Source organism: Ovis aries, chromosome 1 (genome assembly GCF_016772045.2).
Source record: "Ovis aries strain OAR_USU_Benz2616 breed Rambouillet chromosome 1, ARS-UI_Ramb_v3.0, whole genome shotgun sequence".
In the NCBI taxonomy this organism is placed as follows: Eukaryota; Metazoa; Chordata; class Mammalia; order Artiodactyla; family Bovidae; genus Ovis; species Ovis aries.
Window position 1 is genome coordinate 79,150,172 of NC_056054.1, and position 25,737 is coordinate 79,175,908.

Here is a 25,737-nt window from a genome sequence, read left to right on the forward strand (position 1 = left end):
CCTTGCAGTCCAAGGGACTCTCAGAGTCTTCTCCAACACCACAGTTCAAAAACGTCAATTCTTTGGTGCTCAGCTTTCTTTATAGTTCAATTCTCACATCCATACATGACTACTGGAAAAAACCATAGCTTTGACTAGATGGACCTTTGTTGACAAAGTAATATCTTTGCTTTTTAATATGCTATCTAGGTTGGTCATAACTTTCCTTCCAAGGAGTAAGCGTCTTTTAATTTCATGGCTGCAGTCACAATTTGCAGTGGTTTTGAAGCCCCCCAAAATAAAGTCTGCCACTGTTTCCATTCTTTCCCCATCTATTTGCCATGAAGTGATGGGACCAGATGCCATGATCTTTGTTTTCTGAATGTTGAGCTTTAAGCCAACTCTTTCACTTTCCTTTTTCACCTTCATCCAGAGGCTCTTTAGTTCTTTACTTTCTGCCATAAAGGTGGTGCCATCTGCATGTCTAAGGTTATTGATATTTCTCCCAGCAATCTTGATTCCAGCTTGTGCTTCTCCCAGCCCAGCATTTCTTATGATTTACTGTGAAATTATTCTGTGTCAGACACTGTGCTAGGAAATATAAGGATCATAACTCATTGTCCCTGTGCTTGAGGCATGTGTGTGCTCAGTCATGTCGGACTCTTTGTACAGACCCATGGACTATAGCCCACCAGTCTCCTCTGCCCATGGAATTTTTCAGGCAGAAATACTGGAGTGGGATGCCATTTCCTCCTCCAGGGATCTTCCCCGAACCAAAGACCAAACCCATGTCTCTTGCAACTCCTTCACTGGCAGATTCTTTACCACTGAGCCACCTGGGAAGCCCTACGCTTGAGGAGTCCACAGTAACTTGAAAAAAAACAAATAATTAGAATATGATGTGATAATTTTGATAATAGGAGATCAATACTTTGAGAGAATGAGATTTTATAAGCTTCAACATAAGGTGGTACTTTAAGTGAATTTTGAATGATAAATAGACATTTAGAGAGTAAGATATCAGTCTTAAATATGAATTATGAAGAAACATATAAAATCTTTTAATGTTACTTGGAAAGTGGCCAGATTCCTTTGTCAGGAGATATTCTATAAATCCACAGCTGATGAAAGTGGCCCTTGGCCAAAGCAAAAAGTACAATTATGTAGGAAATAATCAGAGGTCGGTAGATAACAGAGGTATTTCCAAACAGGGCATCTCTTTTTGGGCATGGAGATGGAGATTAGAAGGTTAATTGAATTAAGTGAAACCATCAAATTAGAAGATAATATTTGAGACCACTATCTGGAATAGCATTGATTTAGATTTTACATATGATTAGGTTTTGTTTATCATAGATATCTGATAATAGAAGGAGCAGGTGTGTTGAAAGAGACAGAGGTGTGATAGAAAGCAGCGTTGTGGATGGAATGGTTTTTTTAATTACCTGTGGTAGGAGGAAAAATACACTGGGGGACAGGTGAAGGAAAGATAAGGATTTTGGTTGAAACATATTGAGTGTGATGTGCCTGTGGAATATCTATGAAGAAACATAAACATTGAAACATAAATGTCCTGTTTACTCAGTTGTGAAATCAGAATGATATATTTTGCCCCCCCTATTCCATAAGGATGTTCTAAGGCCTTAAAATATAAATGAAATAGCATTGAAAAATAGAAAACAGTGTACAGTGAAAGAAAAGTTCTTTATGTTATACTTGTTTAGTCCACATTTTCTAAGGAAGAATGATAGGAAAAGCTAATAATCAATCAATTATGCATTTTAACCACTTTACTGGGCCAGGCTTTACCAATGTTATTTGAGTGTAAGAACTCATTACTTATATAAAGACATGTTTAACTTCTTTTTCAATGTATACTGCATCTTCCAAGAGTAAATTCTAATGGAGTTTGATAGAGATATTACATATATTTATTTTTATTATTTTGGTTCATATTAGGGTGGAAGTTAATGAATGTCTTCTAAAGTAGCTTGGAAAATTAACAAAATATCACTGATGGAAGGAGCCTCAATTTTCTACTCAGCATGATTTTCTCTGTGTGTGTCTATATATATATATAATGAGTTTTTTTTAATAAAAATTATTTTTATTTCCTGTAGCTGTTGATTACTTGCATCTTAACTACAGTAGCTTCTAGACCAAGGCAAGTGTTATACTCTTTCCTTTTGCTGTTTATGTGTTGCTGTGGTAGTTAATTTCAGAAAAGGAGTTAAATTTCATGGAGCATACTACCTCTGCTTAGTTCTAGTCAGATTCTAATGGTGCTGCTGAAAAGTTGTGTTAGCATTATAAGAGAATGTCTTCCAGACTCCGGGAGATGTAGGACAGGCCTCATAATAGGACCATGGCCTGCAGATCAGGCAAGAATGTGCTCTGAAGGCTATGTTACAAAGCAATAATTGGATTTAGCTCAGTCATAAAAAAGTCCTATTAAGAGGCTTTTTGGTTTTGTTTTCAAGATTAAGGGGACAACTTAATCTTTAAAACAACAACTTAATCTTGAGTTCTTCTGAAGAAAAAAATTACTGTTAATACTAGGATGTTAATTTCTTTGCTATGATCTTAGGTTTTTGAATGTTGAGTTTTAAGCCAGCTTTTTCAGTCTCTTCTTTCACCTTCATCAATCCTCTTTGCTTTCAGCCGTAAGGGTGGTGTCATCTACATATCTGAGGTTATTGATAGTTCTCCTGGCAGTCTTGATTCCAGCTTGTGCTTCATCCAGCCCAGCATTTTGCATGATGGACTCTGAATATAAGTTAAATAAACAGAGTGGCAATATATAGCCTTGATCTACTCCTTTCCCAATTTTGAACCAGTCTGTTGTTCCGTGTTTGGTTCTGTTGCTTCTTGACTGGGATACAGGTTTCACAGGAGGCAGATAAGATAGTCTGGTATTCCCATCTCTTTAAGAATTTCCCATAGTTTGTTGTGATCCACACTGTCAAAAGCTTTGGTGTAGTCAATGAGGCAGAAGTAGATGTTTCACTGGAATTATCTAGCTTTTTCTATGATCCAACAATGTTGGCAATTTGATCTCTGGTTCCTCTGCTTTTTTCTAAATCCAGCTTTATATCTGGAAGTTCTCAGTTCATGTACTCTTGAAGCCTAGCTTGGAGATGTTGAGCATGACCTTGCTAGCATGTGAAAGAATGCAATTATGTGGTAGTTTGAACATTTTTTGGCATTGCCCTTCTTTGGGATTGGAATGAAAACTAACATTTTCCAGTCCTGTGGCCACTGCTGAGTTTTTCAAATTTGCTGGCATATTGAATGCAGCACTTTAAGAGCATTATCTTTTAGGATTTGAGATAGCTCAGCTGGAATTCTATCACTGCCACTAGCTTTGATTATGGTGATGCTTCCTAAGGCCTGCTTGACTTTGCATTCTAGGATGTCTGGCTCTAGGTGAGTGATCATACCAACATGGTTATCTGTGTCATTTAGATTTTTTTTGTATGGTTCTTCATGTATTTTTGCTACCTCTTCTTAGTATCTTCTTCTTCTATTAGGTCCATACCATTTCTGTCCTTTATTGTGCCTACTTTTGTATTTTGCCTGAAATGGTCCCTTGATATCACTTGCTCCTTGGAAGAAAAGCTATAACCAACCTGGACAGCATATTAAAAAGCAGATTCATGTTGATGTATGGCAAAACCAATACAATATTGTAAATTAACTAGCCTCCAATTAAAATAAATAAAGTTAAAAAAATAAAAAGAAGAGACATTACTTTGTCTGCCAAAGTCTGTATAGTCAAAGCTATGGTTTTTCCAGTAGTCATGTATGGATGTGAGATTTGGACCATAAAAATGGCTGAATGCCAAATCGTTGATGCTTTTGAACTGCGGTCTTGGAGAAGACTCTTGAGAGTCCCTTGAACTGCACGGAGATCAAAACAGTCAATCCTAAAGGAAATAAACTCTGAATATTCCTTGAAAGTACTGATGATGAAACTAAAGCTCCAATACTTTGGCCACCTGATGCAAAGAGCTGACTCATTAGAAAAAACCCTGATGCTGGGAAAGATTGAAAGCAGGAAGAGGAGGGAATGACAGAGGATGAGATGGTTGGATGGCATCACTGACTCAATAGACATGAGTTTGAGCAAGCTCTGGGAGATGCTGAAGGACAGGGAAGCCTGGGGTGCTGCAGTCCATGTGGTTGCAAAGTGTTGGATCTGAACAACAACAAATAGTTTAGGGATGTAACTTGGTACTGAACTACAGATTTACCAGCAGGTTTCTTGCAGCTCTGTTCCTGAGAACATGTTTATATTCATCATATTGCTTTATATCTATAACTACGAGTCATGTTTTAAGATGGTTATTTTTATGAAAGTACTAGGAACGCATGACAAGGTACAAATTTATGTTCTTTTTATATTATTTTCAAGTCATGTTCAATAATAATAATTTATACTTGTAAAACTTATATGGCAATCAGTGAATTGAGCTTCAAAGAGGATATGTTTTCTGTCAGTTAGCTTGATATTTTGGAGACAAGGCAGACTGCAGACATGATTAAATTCTTCTAAACCTGATGAAGAGGGATATCACATAATTTTCAGGTGTGATTCAGAAAAAATCAGCCTGGTAAAGTCGGTTTGCAGAGGATTTCCTTCTGATTGGTTATGTGGTAAACACTTTCCTGTTCTTTGTTCAAGAGATTGCCATCAATGGAGTTCATCATTTATAGTTAATAACTAAAAGTTTGGTGAAGTTGGTTTTTCCTCCACAAGCTAATGTTTTCATTGTGTTTTTTTCTGGTAGAAGTTCAATAATTCAACAGACCACATTTTATTAAGCTCAGGACCTTTTCTGAAGAGTCACTGATTATGATAAACTATCAGCTAAGAGATTTATGCTGATCTTACTCAATTTTAGAAACAACTCATTCCATGATCTAGATTTTAGTGTGGATACAGCCCACTAAGCTGAATATATGCAGTGCCTCTGAGCCTTTCCAGAAATGATTGTTTGTAGCTATGAGAAGTCAGAGATTAAGGCTTTGTGTCATCCTACAGTATCTAAGTTTTAATTACTGTTCCTTGTATATTGTGCTAGGTAGACCACTTTATAGTAGCTTTTCTCATGGTCCACTTATCATGTGATGATGGAGAGGAAAAATATGCTTTATCTATAAACTGACATTATTTTATATTGTCATATAAGAACTCAGATTGTACATTAGTAAAGTACACAATCATACCTACCTTGTCAAGTTAGCAAGATGCCATTTTTAAAATTTTATTTATTTTTAATTGAAGGATAATTGCTTTACAGTATTATGTTGGTTTCTACCAAAAGGGTGCCATTTTTTATTCTTTTTTAAAGTGCACATATTTCTGGAAGGCTTGGCTTTTAGAAATTATACAGTGTTGATGGTTTTTCATATTTGTTCTAACTTGAAGGGATACTTTTAATTTTGCTGACAGTTGCATTCAGATTTCGCTTTTTCAGAAAGAAATTGATAATCCTGAGTGCTAAGGAGACCAGATAGGGTTTTTATTTTTTTATTATTTTTTTTCAGATAGGGTTTTTAAAAAAGATATTTAAGTAGAATAAACCTAAGGAATTATCACATGTAAAATTTACCTTAGTAGAAAAGCAACTGGTTTCATTTGTTGATGAACATAAGTACAATTTTATATTTATGCTTTTAAAATAATTCTTCTGTTTGAAAGATTTGTACTTTTGATGGTACTTTCAGATCTGAAGACTATTTTCTTGATAGTACTAAAAATCAATTTTATGAAAATAAGATTTCATCAGAGAAAATACTATGAATTATAAAGATGAAATATATAAATATGGTGATAGGAACCACAGATAGAGATTTTGAGTTCATGATAAATCTTATCACAACCTTATCATATGAAATGTTGCATATGGACACTTATTATTTTCTTTTTCTTTCTCTAACACACTGTCATTTTCTGAATGCATAGATATAAGTGCATGTGTAAGTAGTAAGTATTATGATTCAAGTACCACAAAAACAAATGTCACACAAACACAGTCAGACCATGATCATATTATTATTTAAATGACATAGAAGTTTGTTAATGATCTGGTTAGTTCAGAAAAATGCCAGTTATACAGTTCACTTAGAATTAAAACTTTCTGAGCTTGGATTTCTTTACTGATTGAATAACAAGTATGATTTTAAAATAGTCAGTGTTTCCTTCATAAATTTTATTTGTTGGACATTTAAAAAAAACAGTGATTAGAGTAAGTTCTTATTTATTTCAGGCACAAACTGATAATTTAATAAGAAAACACTTTTAAACTGTGTTTAATGCGAATCACACTTTTAAACCTATATTACCCCCATTGTAGTGACAGTAGTAAAATCTGTGCTTGCTCTAGCAGCACACACACTATAACTGGATATGGTGATGAACTCTGCCATAGGAAACAATAAAGTGCTTTACAAGCCGTACATCTCACAAAAAAGCTGTGAACATCCAGGTTTTGAATTTACATGATATCATATTACATTATATCTTTGAAAGTAATGGAGACCCAGATATCCACCAGAGGCCATCTACTAAAAATTCATTCATTTCTGAAATTGACTTTCTTCATACAAACTCTTGATGTACAAAATATTGGCTTAATATTTTTGTAGTGTGTGTACAATGACAAGTGAGTCCCCTAAATTTTCTAACTCTCAAAAGCAGAGGAGAACATATGTAACTGTTTCAAAGAGAAGACAGCATTGCAAAAGAACACAGAATGGTCATTAAATCATGCTAATATATTTTTGTAGGTTAAAAAAAAGAAATTGTTACATTTTAACAATTTCAAGATTGAGTTTTTCATCCTAAAATTTTGATGGTAAGATATTTGAGAATGATATTTTACTTGTGACGTTTGAAATGAATTATTCTTGAGAATTATTTCTTTATACAATGCCTTATCTGATTTATTATATCCTTACTTTACAAAGGAAATGATGATATTATGTATATGTGAAACTAAACATTTACAACAATTTAAGTTATATATTGTTTATTATAGAATATACTTTTTAAATTGTAAAACCAACCCACACTGGTTTCCATAAAACTGCCTTAAGTATGTAGAAAGTACATCCAAACACAGTGACATGTTTCATATATATTGATTATGTTTTTGGTGTTATTAACATAAGATATTATTAAAGCTCTGTTTTTTTTGATTACACCACTTCTGCACACAATGAATCAGGGCAACAAGGGGCTGTCTTCCCATCTTGTGTTCTGAATCGATTATTTAAACATTTAGACCACTTGGGCAACTCCCGTTTTCCCACAGTTTTCTTTTGTACAAATCTTGCCAACAGCTCTTCAGAATTTATAAGTCCAGATGACATTACAAAAATTTAATTTTAAGAGTTTTCATATGTGCTTCATGTACTTTTAGAATCCTTACATAAGGAGTTAATTATTGCCAGTTGTATGTAAAATTTAAGTTAAAACATTAATATACTTAATTATATAAGAACAAAATTTGAATGTGTAAGAAATGAGTAGAGTCAAGTCCAGTTGTGACCAAGCTGCATCTTTGCAAGCAACTATATGGGTTGCTTCCAGTGGAGTGAACAGAGTAGCTCATCTTTACTGAATCAGTTTTAGGGTTCCATGTCAGTGATCCAATAAACTTGGGGTAAAATAAAGAATCTATGTAAGAGATCTGGCTTGATTTTCTTTTTAGGTTATAATGCTTATGTAAAGGAGTAGGTTGAAAAGATACTTCTTTCTTGACCACTCTTGAAAAGTGACCCATAATGATTACTGAGATTAAACTTCAGTGTATTTTATAAAAAATATTACTTACTTTCACAGAAGTGAAGAGATACAATTGCACAATGGTGGTTACAATGGTAGAAATACGTATTGCCAATAAAGTGGTAGCAAGAGATTTAAAAATGAATGTACAGCACCGCATCAGAGAATCGTATAACAGCAAAATGATTAATATTATTTTCTCATATAAATAAGATCTTTAAATCTGTTTTAGAAATAAATGAGGGGAAAGTGTTTTTTTCCCCTAATTCCTACCAAAATATTTTCTGATGTGGAGCAAAACACAGTAAAAAATGACAGATTAAAAAAAAAAAGACATTCATGCATTTAAGCCACCATTAATCTCTGACTCTAATATAAGGCAGATCATTAATCTTTTGTAAAAGTATGACTTTAGCCACTTAAGCTCTTTTAGTGCTTTTCATGACAAGGACATGATAGGCCTTGTAAATAAAGAAGTTAAGATGTGTTTCAAACAGGTTAATTTATACAAGTTCAGATGTTTTTTGAAACACCAACTTTATAATAAAAAATGCTTTGGAGAAATGATGAAAGTTATAATAAAGAGAAAACAGAAGGGGTCCTATAGAGTTGATCACAAATGACACTGTTTAGATTGATGACAACAAATTACATTTGCTTATGTGTCATCCTCAGTCTTAATGATGTGGAAAAGGGTGACATTGAATAGGACCTGGTGACCATTGTTCCAGGCATAAAGAGCTCTATCTCTTGCATTGTAGTCAAGCATGGATATGTGAAAGTATTGGTTATGAAAGGGAATGTCCGTGTACTCATATGTGGAGGTTTTGGTGGAATAGGAATAATATACCTTGGCTCCAGTTAAGTGGGAATTGGTGACATACAGTGTCCCACAGATCATGAAGGATTCCCCTGCACTTCTCTTGGGATAGCCAGTGTTCCAGCTCTTCATCACCTCCAGTGTATCTTGGTTAAGTTGGCTGATGACAATATTGCCTGCATTCTGGTTAGTTGCATACACAGCCCACAGCCCGATTTCATCAGCCATTAAGTCGATGTCAGAGAACCCACCCCATGTGTAAGGGTAAACGTTGTGGAAACCAGCATATTCCAGGCTTCGTTGGGCAAGCACTCTCCCCATATCAAAGCTGTATTTGATGATGATGTTACTCTGATACTTGTTAAAGTAGAGTGAGCCATTGTAGACAACATGGTTAGTTCCTGCCCATTTGAAAGGGAGGTTGTATGTTCTTGATTCAGCCCCACTGACAAAGTCAGCAATTGATTTGTACTCACGGACAATTTTATTGTTGGTATAACTGTCCATGTACCAAACCTGGAAAAAAGGGGGAAAATGGAATAATTAAATTATATATGTTTTTGAGAATTCCAAAATAAAGACACTAAGAATCAGGACATATTGTCATTGTCATTCTCAGGCTCTGGAACGTTGTCTTTCCACTTACCTGCTTCAGTGTGATAGTACTGCAGACTTTGACAAAAAACAGTGGCATGGCCTACATGGAAAGGAACAATGTACTGCCTTGAAATTGATTTGCTTTTTTTGTCCTTTCTTTTTTAGTTGTTTTAAAATTTTTTGATCATTTGATGCTTATCACTGAGTGAACCATATATCAATGAAAAACACACCACTTTGTTCATTTACCTGATCCACTTGATTAGTGATAATTGCAAAAATCATCACATTTGGAAAATTTATTTGTTCCACTCCTTGCTCTGAAAAATATATGGTCTAATTTTGTACATTCAACTTATTTTCCCTTTATGGACACCACAGAACTTTCAAGTAATAATTGCTCATTGGATCAGCCTATAGGTACAACCACCTTTTAATGAAATAATTTTACTAATTAAGCTACTAAAGTTCACTGGATATAACTTGTTTGGATATAACTCTTGAGAATCCTAATGTATACTGAGTTCAGTGATAGAACATTAATAGAGCCACAGTATGTTTCTAATATATTGATTTTCATAATACAGATATTGCCAAATACCCTTAAATTTTCAGCAATGTTTTCTTTAAAATTACCCTTAGATTCTAGGAATATATGGCTTATTTAGTGAACTGGTTAACTCTTGAGATTTTTACTTATTCAGTGTTTTTTTTTTTTTTTTTTTTCACTAAGGAGCAAATTATAGAAGGAGTATATGGAGAATTTTGTCCACTTATAATTAGCCTTTTAAAAGCATAAAACAGGTTTAAAACCAATAAAAAGTAGGCTCACTATACTGATAAATTATAGGATAGAACATTTTACTAAAGTAAGTTTGACATATATCTGTAGATAAGTTAATATTATCAAACTGAAAATATTTGCAAACAGTAAGTATAGTACTTTTCAAGTAGCAATTGATGTCCTTGAAAACAAGTGAATAGTCTAGTAGACATAAAATTTAATAAAACATAATTCTAAGCGAAGGTATTTGAGGAAGCAACATACTCTGTTATTTTTCTCAGATGCTAAAGGATCTGTCATCCAAGCGCCAAATCGGGTTCCAGATGTCTTGACTGTAATTGGGCCTGTGATTTTCATCAGTTTGCCACAGGCTGAAAATAGAGTAATACAAACATGTTGGGTGAAAATGGCCAATGATTCCAACACACATATTTACACCAACAGCAAAGAAACGAATCCTAAAACAAAACAAAGAGAATTAATATCACTTATTCTAAATAAATGATCATTCATGTTGGGTGCTAGGATTTAACTATAATTTGAATCACAAGTAGTGGCTTTTCAGTGCTGTAAATCCAAAGTGTGGAGTTTTAAAATGAGAAATTATTTCTATAATCTGGACAGAAATAAATGAAGAAAGTCATTTTACCAATTCATCTGCCATTTCTAAGTAGTCAGAAAAGTTAAAAACTATCCATAGACCTGTTTACCTGATCTTCAGCTCAGCTTCCCCTCACTTGACCCTCTCTCTTCATGCTTTGAGACTTTGGACTACCTTTATAAGCCAGATAGAATTCTATAAGCTGACTTTCAGTTTCTACTGGTAAATTAGCAGCTCCTGTGAAAGTTGTTTTTATAGAATGTAATAATAACACTGCAATCACAGTCTGCCTGAATAAGGTAAAGTTTTGAAGGGTAAAATGCCTTTAGGTCTGGTAGAGCAGCCCTAAGCTTTAGTACAAGGGAAAAAAATCCCTCAAAAGTCAAGCCCTCAGACCCTGTCGTCCCATGCCATGAAAGATACAGAGTATCAATTGATATAATAAATAATAAAAATTAATGACTTTGCTGAAAAATTATACTTTTTATCACTCTAGTTATGAATAAAATCTTAGGAAGAGCTTAGACATCATAAGTGCCGAAGTCTAAATGAAAAAGGAATCCAGGCATTTTGTGATTTTTTTTTTTTAACAGCAAAATTTAAAAGTAATTTATCATACACATTCTGAGTGTCTATCAATGTTGACTTTGGTCTAAACAAAGAAATATTTCCATTATTTATACAACTTTTTCCTTTCTGTTCTTTTTTTCCACTTAAAAAATTGTTCTATATGGCCCATGCTGCTTATCCACCTCTACCTGTCCTTAGAATTGATAAAATTCTCCTTAGTACCTGTTGGTTCCTGTGTGTTTGGAAAGAAAATAACATTTCCCCAAAGCAAATAAAGGGCAAAACTAATTGTAGCTTAGGGCTTATCTTGGCTAATTTTTCTCTATGTATATTAATCATAAGAATAATTTATAACTGGCAAAATAGTAAGGATACAGCTAGAAAGATGATAAATGATAACATTATATTTTGTTCTATTACTTCATTGATAACTACACAGTAACTAATCTCCAGCTTTTTATAAAGTCTAAGCTGAAGATATTTCTTCTTCTTTTTTTTTTTTTTGAGAAAACTAGATGTGATAGCATCTTTGTACATTTTATATAAATGAGTTACTTTATAATTTCCCAAGACTGGATAAACTGAGCCAATCAGAAGTTGAGTGGCATTATTTATACTGAATAGCAAGATGGTTGGTTAAACCTATGAGCTCAAGTTAGTATAAACTCATGAACAGTATGTGAGTAAAATGTATCAGTTTGAACTAGAAAAAGGTAAATATATCCTGGGTTGTGCTTAGTCATGTCTGACTCTTTGCAACCCCATGGACCGTAGCCGGTCAGGCTCCTCTGTCCATGACATTTTCCAGTCAAGAATACTAGAGAGGGTTGTCATCTTCTACTCCAGGGGATCTTCCTGACCGAGGGAATGAACTCAGGTCTCCTGCATTGCAGGCAGATTCTTTACCATGGCACCATGTGGGAAGCCCCAAATGTATCCTGAAAGAGTACAAGTTGAATGTATTCTCTGAATGCACTCAATAAGTAAAAGCTATATAATCTTTAATGGTGGCTTACATAAATATTTGTAAATGCACAGATGATAAAAGTGCATGAAAGTTTAAAGTATATGTACATTGAAATAGATAGAAAGACATCCCTTTTACTAAGAAAACACCACAAAGTAAAATATGTGGCTTCCTCCTTAGGTGTGAACAATAAATTATTTCTTTGAACAAAATCAAAATACCAAATGTAGGTGAAATATGAAAAGTAACTGACATAGATAATAGTGCTTGTATTGCCTTTATTTTGCAAGGTCTCATCAAAATGATGGTAAAGAAGTAAAAGTGGGGGCGGGGGTCAAAGCAAAGAGGATGGTACAAAAGCAGTGAGAGGAGAAGAAATTTTTAACAAATTTCTAGAAGGCAGAAAGTGATGGAGAATGGTAATTAATTAAAGGTGTAGGATTAAATGAGATGCAATCATGTCTATGCAAAGAAGATAAGAGCTGAGGATGGAGCTGCTCTGCTTTGAAGAGAAGTAAGGGACTCAGCATCTAAGAACACTGAAAATGGCAGTGCAGGAAGATCCTGAACTCGCCTTCTTCCATGGATACAGCAAATCCGCAACTACATATGGAATAGTTCCAATGGAGGAGTATTCCCTTGGAAAGGGATCTGAAAGCTGAATGAACAGAGCCTCCGCAGCAAAGGGTAAGAGGACAGCATTGAGATGGGTAGAAGAGGCAGAGGTGGGCCTCTTGACAAGAGAAAAACAAAGCTCCAGATTAAAAAGTTCATGGACCATAGGTGAAGAGGATCCACTTCCTGATCTTTCAGCATCTTCTGGAGATGTGTAAAGCAATTGGGATACTACCTGTGGACTGAGACACTGGTGGGAGCAATTTTGCAATCTCAGGCCACCTTGCTGAGGCCAGTACTGGTGGTTGCCATTTTGAAATTCTTCCTCTAACCTGTTAGTGCCAGTGGGTGCAGAGGAGGTGACTGTTGCTATTCATTCTAGCCATACACATACAATATTGAATTATAATTTAAAACATTAATATAGTTGCAAAAACTTACAAATGGACATTAAAAAAGCCAAAGTCACATTTATATACTGCTTATTAAAAAATCATTCCCAGATTTTTATTTGCCTGCTTCCTTGCAGGTCTAAGAGGTAGCTGGAAATTGAAGATGCAAATAGTCTCCAGAATTGGAAGCTGTGAATCCTTTGCATTTTAATTTGATTTCAGGGCTGTAAACACTAGATTGAAATTATGTTCTCTAAACTTCTTGCCCTGTTTTACAATTAATAATGCAATCTCTCTCTCTACAGTTTTTTTTTTATCTTAAAAAGGTAAAATCCATATTATGAATTTTCACATTCATCAGTCACTTCATATAGGTGTGAAGATAAGCTAGTAAGCAATAACATTGGTTAATACATTTGCAGGAGCTGTTCTAAAAGGTACTGATCATGTGATTCCACTAGAATTGTTTTTTGTTTCAGAATAGTAAGTGATTATGACCTTGGAAGAATATGCAGCTATTGAATATCTATTCTCTATAGAAGGAATAATTAGATTAAAATGTCTTTAAAAATATCTTTCAAAGGTGAATAACATTATATGATCTTAAAAAGAACAAACAAAGAATCTCAGATGCCAGTTTAAATTAGTTCTGGAGATAGACCAATATAATATACCAAATGTGAAACATAAATGTAAAATAATGTTCACCCCCACAAAACTTTATACCCAGAGGAAATGACCAAATGGTAACACAATCGGTAATAAATTATGATGATGTCAGACTGTTTTGATACTGAAAGCAAATAGAGATTTTGAAGTTACAAATTTTTAATATAACATTTTAGATGGACAGACCATAAAGTGAAACCTCAAACTGGGGTTTTTAACCTGTCTTCTCAGCAAAACTGACCTGGTTGCTGTAGGTGGCCTCCAGTGCCTGGAGACTGAAATATAGCTTGGAAAAAGCAAGAAGATGCCAAGCTCATATTTCCTTCAGCCATATGCATACTTTAGGTGTTAAGTTGTTTTCTGGGCTTAATGCTTTTTGGGACTAGGATACTCACTATGAATCTTATGAATCAACATTTCTAGAAACTGATAACACTTCAGTGGTTTGGGGTATCTTGGCTTCTGAAGCATTTGGCTCTACCCCAGCGTTGTATCTATATGGCAAAGAGATGCTGCTAAGCCTTATATTGTTTAGACCAGGAATTAAGAAAGAAATTACACCAGAGGTTAAAAGCTTCTAAACCTCAACTAAAAATGACTTTGCTTTCCTCTTGCAGCAGTAGGATTTTTCTCTGAAATATGATAGAGGGTGAAATAAAGAGTTATGATTTAAATGTGAAATAAGTTTTTTTAAACAACCATTTACTGAGAATTTACTATGTACCAGGACTGTGCTAGATACTGAGGGTATAAGGTGAACAGGAAGACAAAATAGGTTCATAGGTTCTAGCTTCTCAAAATATGATTGTTTACATGCTATCCTTTCTGTTCCTCTTCTTTTCCTGTTTTGAATTCCACTGGCAAGGAAAGTTAAGTAGAATTTATCAAACCAAAACTATTTGGAGAAAAAAAGATGTAGCATTGAGTGCACTAAATATCTGTTGATGATAAATAAAATTTATAGAAATTCAGCCCTGGGTATTGAACTATATAATAATACAATAACACTTCTTTCATTAACACAGGCTTCTTAGATACTAGAAATTTATCTCATTTTAAGCCACATTTACCTGTACTCTTCTTCAGAACATACCCATGAATATGGTCAAACATAGAAACAAGCAGATTCAACTAATCTCCCATGTTTTTTTCTCTGTAAAAAATGAAGGTGAGAGTCTTGAAAGGATAAGTTTAATGGAGTTATATTTCTTATTATGTCTAACAACACTTGATAAGGGTAGTGGTCTTATCTGTGTGAAAGTAACATATCTATTATCTAGTAAATCAATATAAATTTACAAACATTTGACTCTGGGAGATTTCAGTCAATAGGTTTATAAGTTAGATGAAAAGCATTTTCAAAATATGCCTGTGAAACTGTGTTAGCTCTGGTTTCAAATAAAAATGTTTTGTATCTAATCTGGCCAGGGAAGATCTTATAAACCCTTAAGAACTTTGTGTTTTGTGTACTTTGATTTTTCTCTGTATATCTTTCGGGTACCATTCAGAATTTGAGCTCAGCCCACCACAAGTTTTAATCCCAAAGTGACAGCCTTTCAGTAAACCAGTTTTTGTAGTATTAATGTAAAAAGTACACTTGAAGTGAAGAATTTACTTTTGTTTTGTTGAACAAAGTTAGTGGAGGTGATAGAATTCCAGTTGAGCTATTCCAAATCCTAAAAGATAATGCTGTGAAAGTGCTGCACTCATATGCCAGCAAATCTGGAAAATTCAGCAGTGGCCACAGGACTGGAAAAGGTGTTTTCATCCCAGATTCAAAGAAAGGCAATCATAAAGAATGCTCAAACAACCACAAAATTGTACTCCTCTCACAGGCTAGCAAAGTAATGCTCAAAATTCTCCAAGCCAGGCTTCAACAGTATGTGAACCATGACCTTCCAGAATTTCAAGCTGGATTTAGAAAAGCAGAGGAACCAGAGAGTTCCAGATGCCAAAGCCTTAAAACTATGGAAAATTCTTCAAGAGATGGGAATCCTAGAGCTCCTTACTGCCTCCTGAGAAATCTGTATGCAGGTCAAGAAGCAACAGTTAGAACTAGACATGAAACAACAGACTGGTTCCAAATTGGGAAAAGAATATGCAAGTCTGTATATTGTCACCCTGCTTATTTGACTTATATGCAGAGTACATCATGCGAAATGCTGGGCTGGATAAATCACAAGCTGGAATCAAGATTGCCTTGCGGGAGAAATATCAATAACCTCAGATATGCAGATGACACCATACTTATTGCAGAAAGTGAAGAAGAACTAAAGAGCCTCTTGAAAGTGAAAGAGGAGAGTGAAAAAGTTGGCTTAAAACTCAACATTCACAAAACTAAGGTCATAGCATCTTGTCCCATTACTTCATGGCAAATAGATGAGGAAACAGTGACAGACTTTATTTGGGGGGGCTCAGAAATTACCGCAGATGGTGACTGCATCCATGGAATTAAAAAACACTTACTCCTTGAAAGAAAAATTAAGACCAACCTAGACAGCATATTCAAAAGCAGAGACATTGCTTTACCAACAAAGGTCAGTCTAGTCAAGGCTATGGTTTTTCCAGTAGTCATGTATGGATGTGAGAGTTGAACTATAAAGAAAGATGAGCATTGAAGAATTGATGCTTTTGAAATGTGGTATTGGGGAAGACTCTTGAAAGTCCCTTGGACTACAAGGGGATCCAACCAGTCCATCCTAAAGGAAATCAGTCCTAAATATTTATTGGAAGGACTGATGCTGAAGCTGAAACTCCAATACTTTGGCCACCTGATACGAAGAACTGACTCACTGGAAAACACCCTGATGCTGGGAAAGATTGAAGGCAGGAGGACAAGGGAATGACAGAGGATGAGATGGTTGGATGGCATCACCTTCACGATAGACATGAGTTTGAGTAAGCTCTGGGAATTGTTGATGGACAGGGAAGCCAGGCATGCTGCCATTCATGGGGTCACAAAGAGCTGGACCTGAATGAGCCACTGAACTGAATTGAGAATGATGAGAAAGACAGTGATGAGAAAGACATAACCGCTCTGTTCTGGTAAAGCTTACATTTTGATGGGAAGAGTGAGAAAATAAATGAAAAATAAGCAACCTAGCTAATAGATCAGATAAGAATAAAATCAGTGTATATTTAAGTAGAGTAATTTGATAAAGAGGGACAGGGGAACTGCTTTAGATGGGTGGGTAGGGAATACCTTTCAAAGAAGGTGATGTTTAATTTGGGATCTAATTGACAAGGAGGAAGCTATGGATCCTTGAAGAGAGATATGTTTAGACTGTGAATCAACTAGAGGAAGGCAGGATTCTAAAGTAATTGGAAGCATGGTTTAAGAAATCTGCCTGGATTTGAATCCTGACTTTATTACTCACTCCCTGGGGGTCTTGAACAGTTGGTAACCTCTCAGTGTCTGGTGGGTAACAGCAGTAATAATACCTAACTCAAACAGTTATTGGGAGAATTATATAAAAATATATGCCAAGTGTTTTGATTAGTGTTTGATATACAGTTAATTAATAAATGTTAGCCATTATTATAGTTCAATAAATCTTAGTTATTATTATTGTTCATGCAAAGGAACAGAATTTGAATATGCTTGAGAGTTAAAAGGAAAACTGAATTAAAAATGAAAAAGGCGAGTGTATCCGGAGAAAACTTGAAAAGTAGATGGTGAGGTTGTAGTAGTGAATAGAATAAAGCTTTGCAAAATCACAGTACGTATTTGAATTTTATTCTAGGTGTAATGGAAAGCTATTGGAGGATTTTAACAAAATGAGAAAGTGACAAAATGTGAGTTGTATTTAAAAAAGATCACTCTAGCTATACGTAGAAAATTAATTGTAGAGGAGATATAGGCAAACATTGAATGTTATCACATTGGGCAGATGAGAGATAATGAAAGTGGTAATGAAGACTGGATGAAGCACAAGCTGGAACCAAGATTGTTGGGAGAAATATCAATAACTTCAGATATGCAGATGACACTACTCTTATGGCAGAAAGTGAAGAACTAAAGAGCCTCTTGATGAAAGTGAAAGAGGAGAGTGAAAAAGTTGGCTTAAAAGTTAACACTCAGAAAACTAAGACCATGGCATCTGGTCCCATCACTTCATGGCAAATAGATGGGGAAACAGTGGAAACAGTGACAGACTTTGTTTTGGGGCTCTAAAATGACTGCAGATGGTGACTGCAGCCATGAAATCAAAAGATGCTTACTCCTTGGAAGAAAAGTTATGACCAGCCTAGACACTTTATTAAAAAGCAGAAACATTACTTTGCCAACAAAGTAATGTCTAGTCAAAGCTGTTTTTTCCAGTAGTCATGTATGAATGTGAGAGTTGAAATGTAAAGAAAGCTGAGCATGGAAGAATTGCTGCTTTTGAACTGTGGTATTGGAGAAGACTCCCGAGAGTCCCTTGGATCCAACCAGTTCATCCTAAAGGAAATCAGTCCTGAATATTCATTGCAAGGACTGATGTTGAAGCTGAAACTCCAATATTTGGGCCACCTGATGCGAGGAACTGACTCACTGGAAAAGACCCTAATTCTGGGAAAGCTTGAAGGTGGGAGGAGAAGGGGATGACAGAGGACAGAATGGTTGGATAACATCACTGACTCAATGGACATGAGTTTCAGTAAACTCTGGATGTTGGTGATGGACAGGGAGGCCTGGCGTGCTGTAATCCATCAGCTCACAAGGAGTCAGACATGACTGAGCAACTGAACTGAATGAAGATGGAGAAAAGTAGATGTATTTGGGTTATAAATATTTTTTTCTTTCTTGGATGAAGCCAGTGGGACCAGGCTTTGGATTAGATGTTAGAGTATGAAGTAGAAAGAGAAAGAAAATCTTAAATTGGAAAATAATTGAGATACTGACTTGTTCAGATGTTCAGATTATAGGGTCATTTACTCAGATTAAATGCTCAGGAACGAATGGGTTTAGAAACAAAACTCAAGAATACTGTGTGAATTATTTTACGTTGCTTCATGACTATTATCCTTACCAGTAGAGAGGTAGAGATGACAATATACAAATCTAGATAGCGGACACCCTTCTGAGACAATGTTCAGAGTCTTCAGCACATTGATATTAGTGGAAGCCAGAGCCTTGAAGAGAGGGCACACACAAAGAAGAGGAAAGCATATAGAACAGAATTCTGGGACATCACAGTAGTTATAGCACCCAGTAAAGGAGCTGAATAAGAAGCTATGAATGCAATAGGGAAAATAGTGTAGTATTAAGGACTCCTAAAGAAGAACATGTTTTAGGAAGGATGAATTACTGACCTCATGGGAATACAGAGATTGTTCGGAAATAATCAAAGAAATGATCATGGAATTTGGCAGCAAGAAGTCATTCATGATTAAAAGAATCAAATGAAGAGAATGTTGAGATCAGAAGCTGAGTTAGAGTTGGTTTTTAAAAGACTGTAAACTAAAGCAGGAGCTATAAAAGATTATTTTAACTAAGAAGCAGAGAAAAGAGGGTGGAGAAATATGAGGTTGTGGGAAAATTTAGTTACTCTAACATCTTGTGCTGATGTTACTCTTGTTGCTTAATAAAGATTTGTTTGCCTTTATAAATAATCTAGTAGAGAGGGAGAAACTGTAATACAAATGGAAAAAATGAATTTCATAAGCAGATGATAGATGGTGATTGCAGCCATGAAATTAAAAGATGCTTACTCCTTGGAAGGAAAGTTATGACCAATCTAGACAGCATATTAAAAAGCAGAGACATTACTTTGCCAACAAAGGTCCATCTAGTCAAGACTATGGTTTTTCCAGTAGTCATGTATGGATGTGTGAATTGGACTATAAAGAAAGCTGAGTGTAGAAGAATTGATGATTTTGAACTGTGGTGTTGGAGAGGACTCTTGAGAGTCCCTTGGATAGTATGACGATTCAACCAGTTCATCCTAAAGGAGATCAGTCCTGGGTGTTCATTGGAAGGACTGATGTTGAAGCTGACATTCCAGTACTTTGGCCACCTGATGCGAAGAGCTGACTCGTTTGAAAAGACCCTGATGCTGGGAAAGATTGCAAGCAGGAGGAGAAGGGGACGACAGGGCATAAGATGGCTGGGTGGCATTACCAACTCAATGGATATGGGTTTGGGTGGACTCTGGGAGTTGGTGATGGACAGGGAGGCCTGTCATGCTGCGGTTCGTGGGGTCGCAAAGAGTTGGACACGACTGAGCGACTGAACTGAACACTGAACTATCTTTTTATGGTTTTGTTTTTGTTTGTCTCCCTGTTCTTACTTCCACAGTTTCTCAGGAAATGTTCTTTGTGCAGTGTATTTCATCCAGGTTAGAATCGTGAGGTGAGTGATAGGAGATCGGTTTCTGAGTCATAATATTAAATCATCATATAATATTGGATTATGTACTTATTCTCTAGGATGGAGTTTTCTCATCTCTGAGATGTAAGTTCTGAAGCTTAACATTTTGTTACTCTAAGGGGACATGTAATGGATAGAAGCTTATTTTAGAAATAGTTATTAGATTCCTAAGCCAAAGTTCATCTTGTCAAGTGAAATTAATAACTTAGAATTGTAGGAATGTATAAAAACTGGCCACTTTTTAAGTTATAATTTGTGGTAGTATTAAGTAAACACAGGTATTCTCATTCTGACTGAGCACAGAAGTTACAAAGTAAAATAAGAAATAAAAGTCATTTCTGTTTCTTGATTCCCTCATACTGGCTTTTGCTCAAATAAACATTATTTTTCCTACTTTTCTCTCACTTCCTAAGAGGACAAAGGAAGCCAGACAGAAAGGATAATTTCCCCAAATGCCTGAGAGATAAATGTTCCTGCAAAAATGATTGGCATAGAAGGAAGTTAGAAGTCTTGCTTCATTGATTCTCTCCTGCTGTGTTCTTCTGTTTGCTGTGGGACACACGAAAATATTAACATTTTATACTGTTCTACATATGCATGGTTGTATGTTCAGAAAATATACTGAATGGGCAGTTGAAAAAAGTAACCATTTGAATACTCTGAGGATTTTGAGACATTAATTTTTTTATGATCAGTTGCAATCTATATTTATCAGTAAGTAGTTCAGGAAAAGATATCATTTGGGATTCCACAGGAAGATCAGTTGTTTGGATCAATGAAGCGTAAAAACCATCTGCCTTTTTGTTTATTTCTTTAATATATAATTGTACTTTGTAATATCCTGGACTAGTAGCTCAGGCTTTGAATCCTAAGGCCATCACCATATAAATAAATGAAGTGGCAAATATGTTTATGACTGAATGTTATTTCTTTTTACTTAAGGCTGTTGGAGAACTCATGTAGCAAGAAGTAGATATGATTTGATCTCTGAAGTCTGTTTATTAAAGCTGCTTAGGTTTGTCTCCATCATATATTGGATAGTAAAATCTGTTTATATTTATATTATTTAACCTTTTATTTACATGTCTAATCTCACCAACTGTGCTGCTGAAGGAAAGTTGGGGGATAAGAATGGACATATAAATGCTATATTGCATGGCTTTGAATGAGTTTTCAGTGGGTGTCTGGTAAATGGGATCAAGAATAACATGTCTCTAAATACCTCCACTATCCAAAATTAACAGAATTTTACTCTTAAATTGTTTTAAAAACTGCCTGAACTTTTTCTGAGCTAAAGCTTATATTATGCATGCATCTTTAAGGAGAAACCAATTTAATATCCAAACTAAATGGAGTAGAATTGTATCCTGAAAACCAGTAATTTGGCAATTCACGCTTGCCTCTGAAAAACACAGGTTTTATATTGTTAAAAGGCTTATAATTTAGTTGCAATCTAGAAAAATGTAGGACATAGAAAAGAAAAATAATAAAAAATTTATGGCAGAACAAAATATATAAAGTACTCCCAAAATGTCCTAAAATCACTAGGACCTCAGGGTTCCAGAATAATGAATTATAGAGTTCATGGACACCAGAGAAGTAGCATTTTATATTGTAATTTTAAATTTTAGGAAGAATCAGTTCAGTTCAGTCACTCATTCAAGTCTGACTCTTTGCAACCCCATGGACTGCAGCATGCCAGGCTTCCCTATCCATCACCAATTCCCAGAGTTTACTCAAACTCATGTCCTTTGAGTCCTTGATGCCATCCAACAATCTCATCCTCTGTCGTCCCCATCTCCTCCCACCTTCAAATTTCCCAGCATCAGAGTCTCTTCCAGTGAGTCAGTTCTTTGCATCAGGTAGCCCAACTATTGGAGTTTCAGCTTCAGCATCTGTCCTTCCAATGAATATTCAGGACTGATTTCCTTTAGGATAGACTGGTTGGATCTCCTTGCAGTCCAAAGGACTCTTAAAAGTCTTCTCCAACACCACAGTTCAAAAGCATCATTTCTTCGGCACTCAGCTTTCTTTGTAGTCCAACTCTCACATCCATACATGACTACTGGAAAAACTGTAGCTTTGACTAGACAGACCTTTGTTGACAAAGTAATGTCTCTGTTTTTTAATATACTGTCTAGGTTGGTCAGCTTTTCTTCCAAGGAGGAAACGTCTTTTAATTTCATGGCTGCAGTTACCATCTGCAGTGATTTTGGAGCCCCCCGCCACCATCAAAGTAAAATCTCTCACTGTTTCCATTGTTTCCCTGTCTATTTGCCATGAAGTGATGGGACCAGATGCCATGATCTTAGTTTTCTGAATGTTGAGTTTTAAGCCAAGTTTTTCACTCTTCTCTTTCACTTAGGAAGAATAGGACTTAGGAAGTGCTATTCTTCACAGTGAAAAGTGCTATTCTTCGCTTGGGAAGAATAGGACTCCTTAATAAATGTGAAAGTGAAATCAGTCGTGTCTTACTCTTTGCGACCCCATGGGCTGTAGCCTATCAGGCACCTCCATCCATTGGATTTTTCCAGGCAAGAGTACTGGAGTGGATCACCATTTCCTTCTCCAGGGAATCTTCCCAACCCAGGGCTCAAACCAGGATCTCCCACATTGTAGGCAGACGCTTTACTGTCTGAGCCACCAGAGAAGTTCTCAATTTAATTTGAGGAGGTATTCTTATAAATTTATTCCATTAAATCTCCAACTTAAATCTCAGGCACACAGTTTGACTTTTCTGTTAATTCTTCCTTTCACTGAGGATTTTTACTATCTTTTGCTTTAAGTGGTAAGTAGAGCCAAATACCAGGTATTCTGAATGAAATACTGCATTGCTCTTAAGAGAACAGGTTGCAAAAAAAAAAAACAAGACTAAAAAAAAGGTTGTGTTTTTGTTGTCTTTTTTCCCCCCAAAATAGTATTTTATAGTTGACGTACACTGATTTATTTCTTGAAAGCAACATAAAGCTTTTTATTTTAAAAATAGTATTTGCTCTCAGAGCCTCTATAGACACTAATTTTTATCTATTATGTTTCAGATATTTTATCATACTGTATATAGATTCAGCTGAAACAAGACACAGATGATCCCTGACTTCTCAGTGCGGGGATAACTCCATAAGGTAGTAGAGATTAAAGAAAAGCAAATGGGCATTTTGTGTAAAATATCTGAACTGCCATGGGGAAGAGGGGTGGGGGCATGTGGGAGACTATGCTAAGGGAATTCAGCCATGTTAAGGAGCAACCAGAGAAGTCTCCATAGAAAAGTTGGTATCTGGTCTAAAATTAAAAAGCAAGCTTCAAATTTGAATAAGTAAGATGGAGAGGAAATTCAGAGTCCAGGAGGTGAAGAAGCATGCAAGATTGAGAAATTGAAAAGATTAGAATGACTAATGCTTAGAGTGAGTACATGATGAGAATTGGAGAGAAAATGCAGAGTGAGACAGAATCCATGTCATTGAAACAAACCATGAACAGCTATTTAGATTTAATTTTAAAGGAAAATCACTTAAACATGGTGTGATATAATTAGATTTGCATTTCAAAAAGAGTATAAATATGTATTGTGGTGGAGCAGGAATGACTTCAGGTAAGGGGAGTGCTTTGGAGGTCTTTGTAATATTCCATCTGAGTGGTGATGAATGGTGTTCTGGATTAGGGTGGTGGAAGTGTGGATGCAAAGAGGTGGTTTTGAGAAATCCGTGAGGGAGAGGTAAAGATGTGGTAATTGTGTGCAAGTGAAGTGAAGGGAAGAATAAAAAATGACTCTGACTTCATTCTACAGCAATTGGGTTCTATTTACTGGGTTAAATGTACTGTGATATCCTGAGCATTTCTCAGTTACTAAAGTGAAAGTGAAAGTTGCTCATTTGTGTCCAACTCTTTGCAACCCCATAGACTATACAGTCCATGGAATTCTCCGGGCCAGAATATGGGCTTGGGTAGCCTTTTCATTCTGCAGGGGATCTTCCCAACCCAGGGATCAAACCCAGGTCTCCTGCAATGCAGATTCTTTACCAGCTGAGCCACAGGGAAGCCCATGGTGGCTCTGTTATTAGGTACCCAACAAAAGATACCATGTGTGAGAAAGAAATCTCTGTCTTTGAACACAGAAGGATTTGGGATTAGAGTTGCTGCCTCCAACACGTACTTTTGACAAATTTAAGCTGAGTATCTGTTCCATAAATTGCTAGTAATAATACCCGACCCACAGTTCTTGCAGCAGTTATGACTAACATACATAAAAAAGCTGGCAGTGTGTCTGTCAAGCAGTAGGCTCTCAGCATTGCTGTAGTTGTCTGCCTATGTGCTTATTCCCCACGATAATGCAAGCTTCTTGGCAGTAGAAGGACACTGCTTGCTACTCACCTTTGTATCCCAAATACCTGGTTAAGTGCCAGTACACACTGAAGATTAATAAACATTTATTGAATGTACAAATAAGATTATTGTCACAAAGACAATTTGGTTTTTCTTTTACAACTAATTTGGTGTAAACATGATAAAGATTGTAACCGAAGTTGAATTTACTTACAATTTCAAGTTTCTAATGCTATTACTTCTGTTAAACATCAAGGCTCAGAACTGTTCCTGTAATAGAAGGGTGTGTCTTGTACTTCACTAGATGGAACCAAACCATTGCCCTAAAATAGAACTAACATAAGGAAGTGGGAGGGGAGTGTAAAGGGCTGGAAAGTCAGAAAGCCTGATTATAATCTACATTAGATTTCTATTGGTGATCTCAGGGGTTGTGCAAGAGCATTAACTGTGCTTTTCCAGTTAGATTCTCACAGGCATATAATTATAGTTTGCAGGCCTTGGAATGTGATATGATTTAATTAAGCACAGGGGACTTTATTGAGTCCCTCACAGGAGAATATTAAGTACTTAGGAAACAGCATTACTGGACCTTATTCAGGCCACTAGGGTGCATTGCTGTTGAAGCTTTTTTTTTCTTCTTCTAATTTTTATTTTCTCTAAAACTTTAATTCCCTAGAAGAAATAAGCTGAATGGTGCCCTAGTGGTCTCAGTGACTTATGATTCCTTCTCACGACCTTATTAAGTTAAACTTTGCAGGCAATGATACGTTTGTTTTTTAGTTTCTTAAAATTCATGTGACATACACTGATATTTTCCCTAAAAGCAATCAACTGCAAAGGTGAGTGGAAATGTATTCCTCATAGTTTCAGTTTTATTTTCTTTCACCAGTCCATTTTTACACTCTATTAATTGCCTGTTGTGTGTTAAGGCTTTTGTGAAGAACAAAGATGTCACTGATGGATAAGCCTTCTTGCTCCTGTTACTATATTGCTGATATCATAATTATTCAGTATCCCACTCTACATCTGAGCACCATAGTAGCTGGATTTTAGACCTTTTTGGAACACTGAACTCCTGATATGTTTATTTTTTCCCCTCTACATTTACTGTGAATGATCCTAATTTTATTTAACATCTATTTTCTGAGTCTGTATGTTTCAATATTTTGATATTCAGGCACTTCTTTATGAGATACTGCTGGGTAGACAGCTAAAAGTTTTCACAGAGATAAGTTGGTCCAATCTGCACAAATTTTCAGGGATTACACAAAATAAGTAA

At 35.6% G+C, this 25,737-nt stretch overlaps 1 protein-coding gene across 2 annotated transcripts in view; it reads right to left on the reverse strand.

Annotated features, from left to right (window-relative positions):
- Positions 1–6,021: 6,021 nt before the first annotated feature.
- OLFM3 (olfactomedin 3) overlaps positions 6,022–25,737 on the reverse strand; it is a 223,012-nt gene continuing 203,296 nt past the window's right edge. For both annotated transcript variants that reach the window (XM_004002242.5, XM_004002243.6), the window contains exons 5-6: positions 10,237–10,343; positions 6,022–9,107 (exon numbers count right to left, since the gene is read on the reverse strand). In XM_004002242.5, coding sequence (XP_004002291.1) covers positions 8,430–9,107; positions 10,237–10,343 — 785 coding nt within the window. In that variant the 3' untranslated portion in view covers positions 6,022–8,429. The remainder of the gene's footprint in view (positions 9,108–10,236; positions 10,344–25,737) is intronic.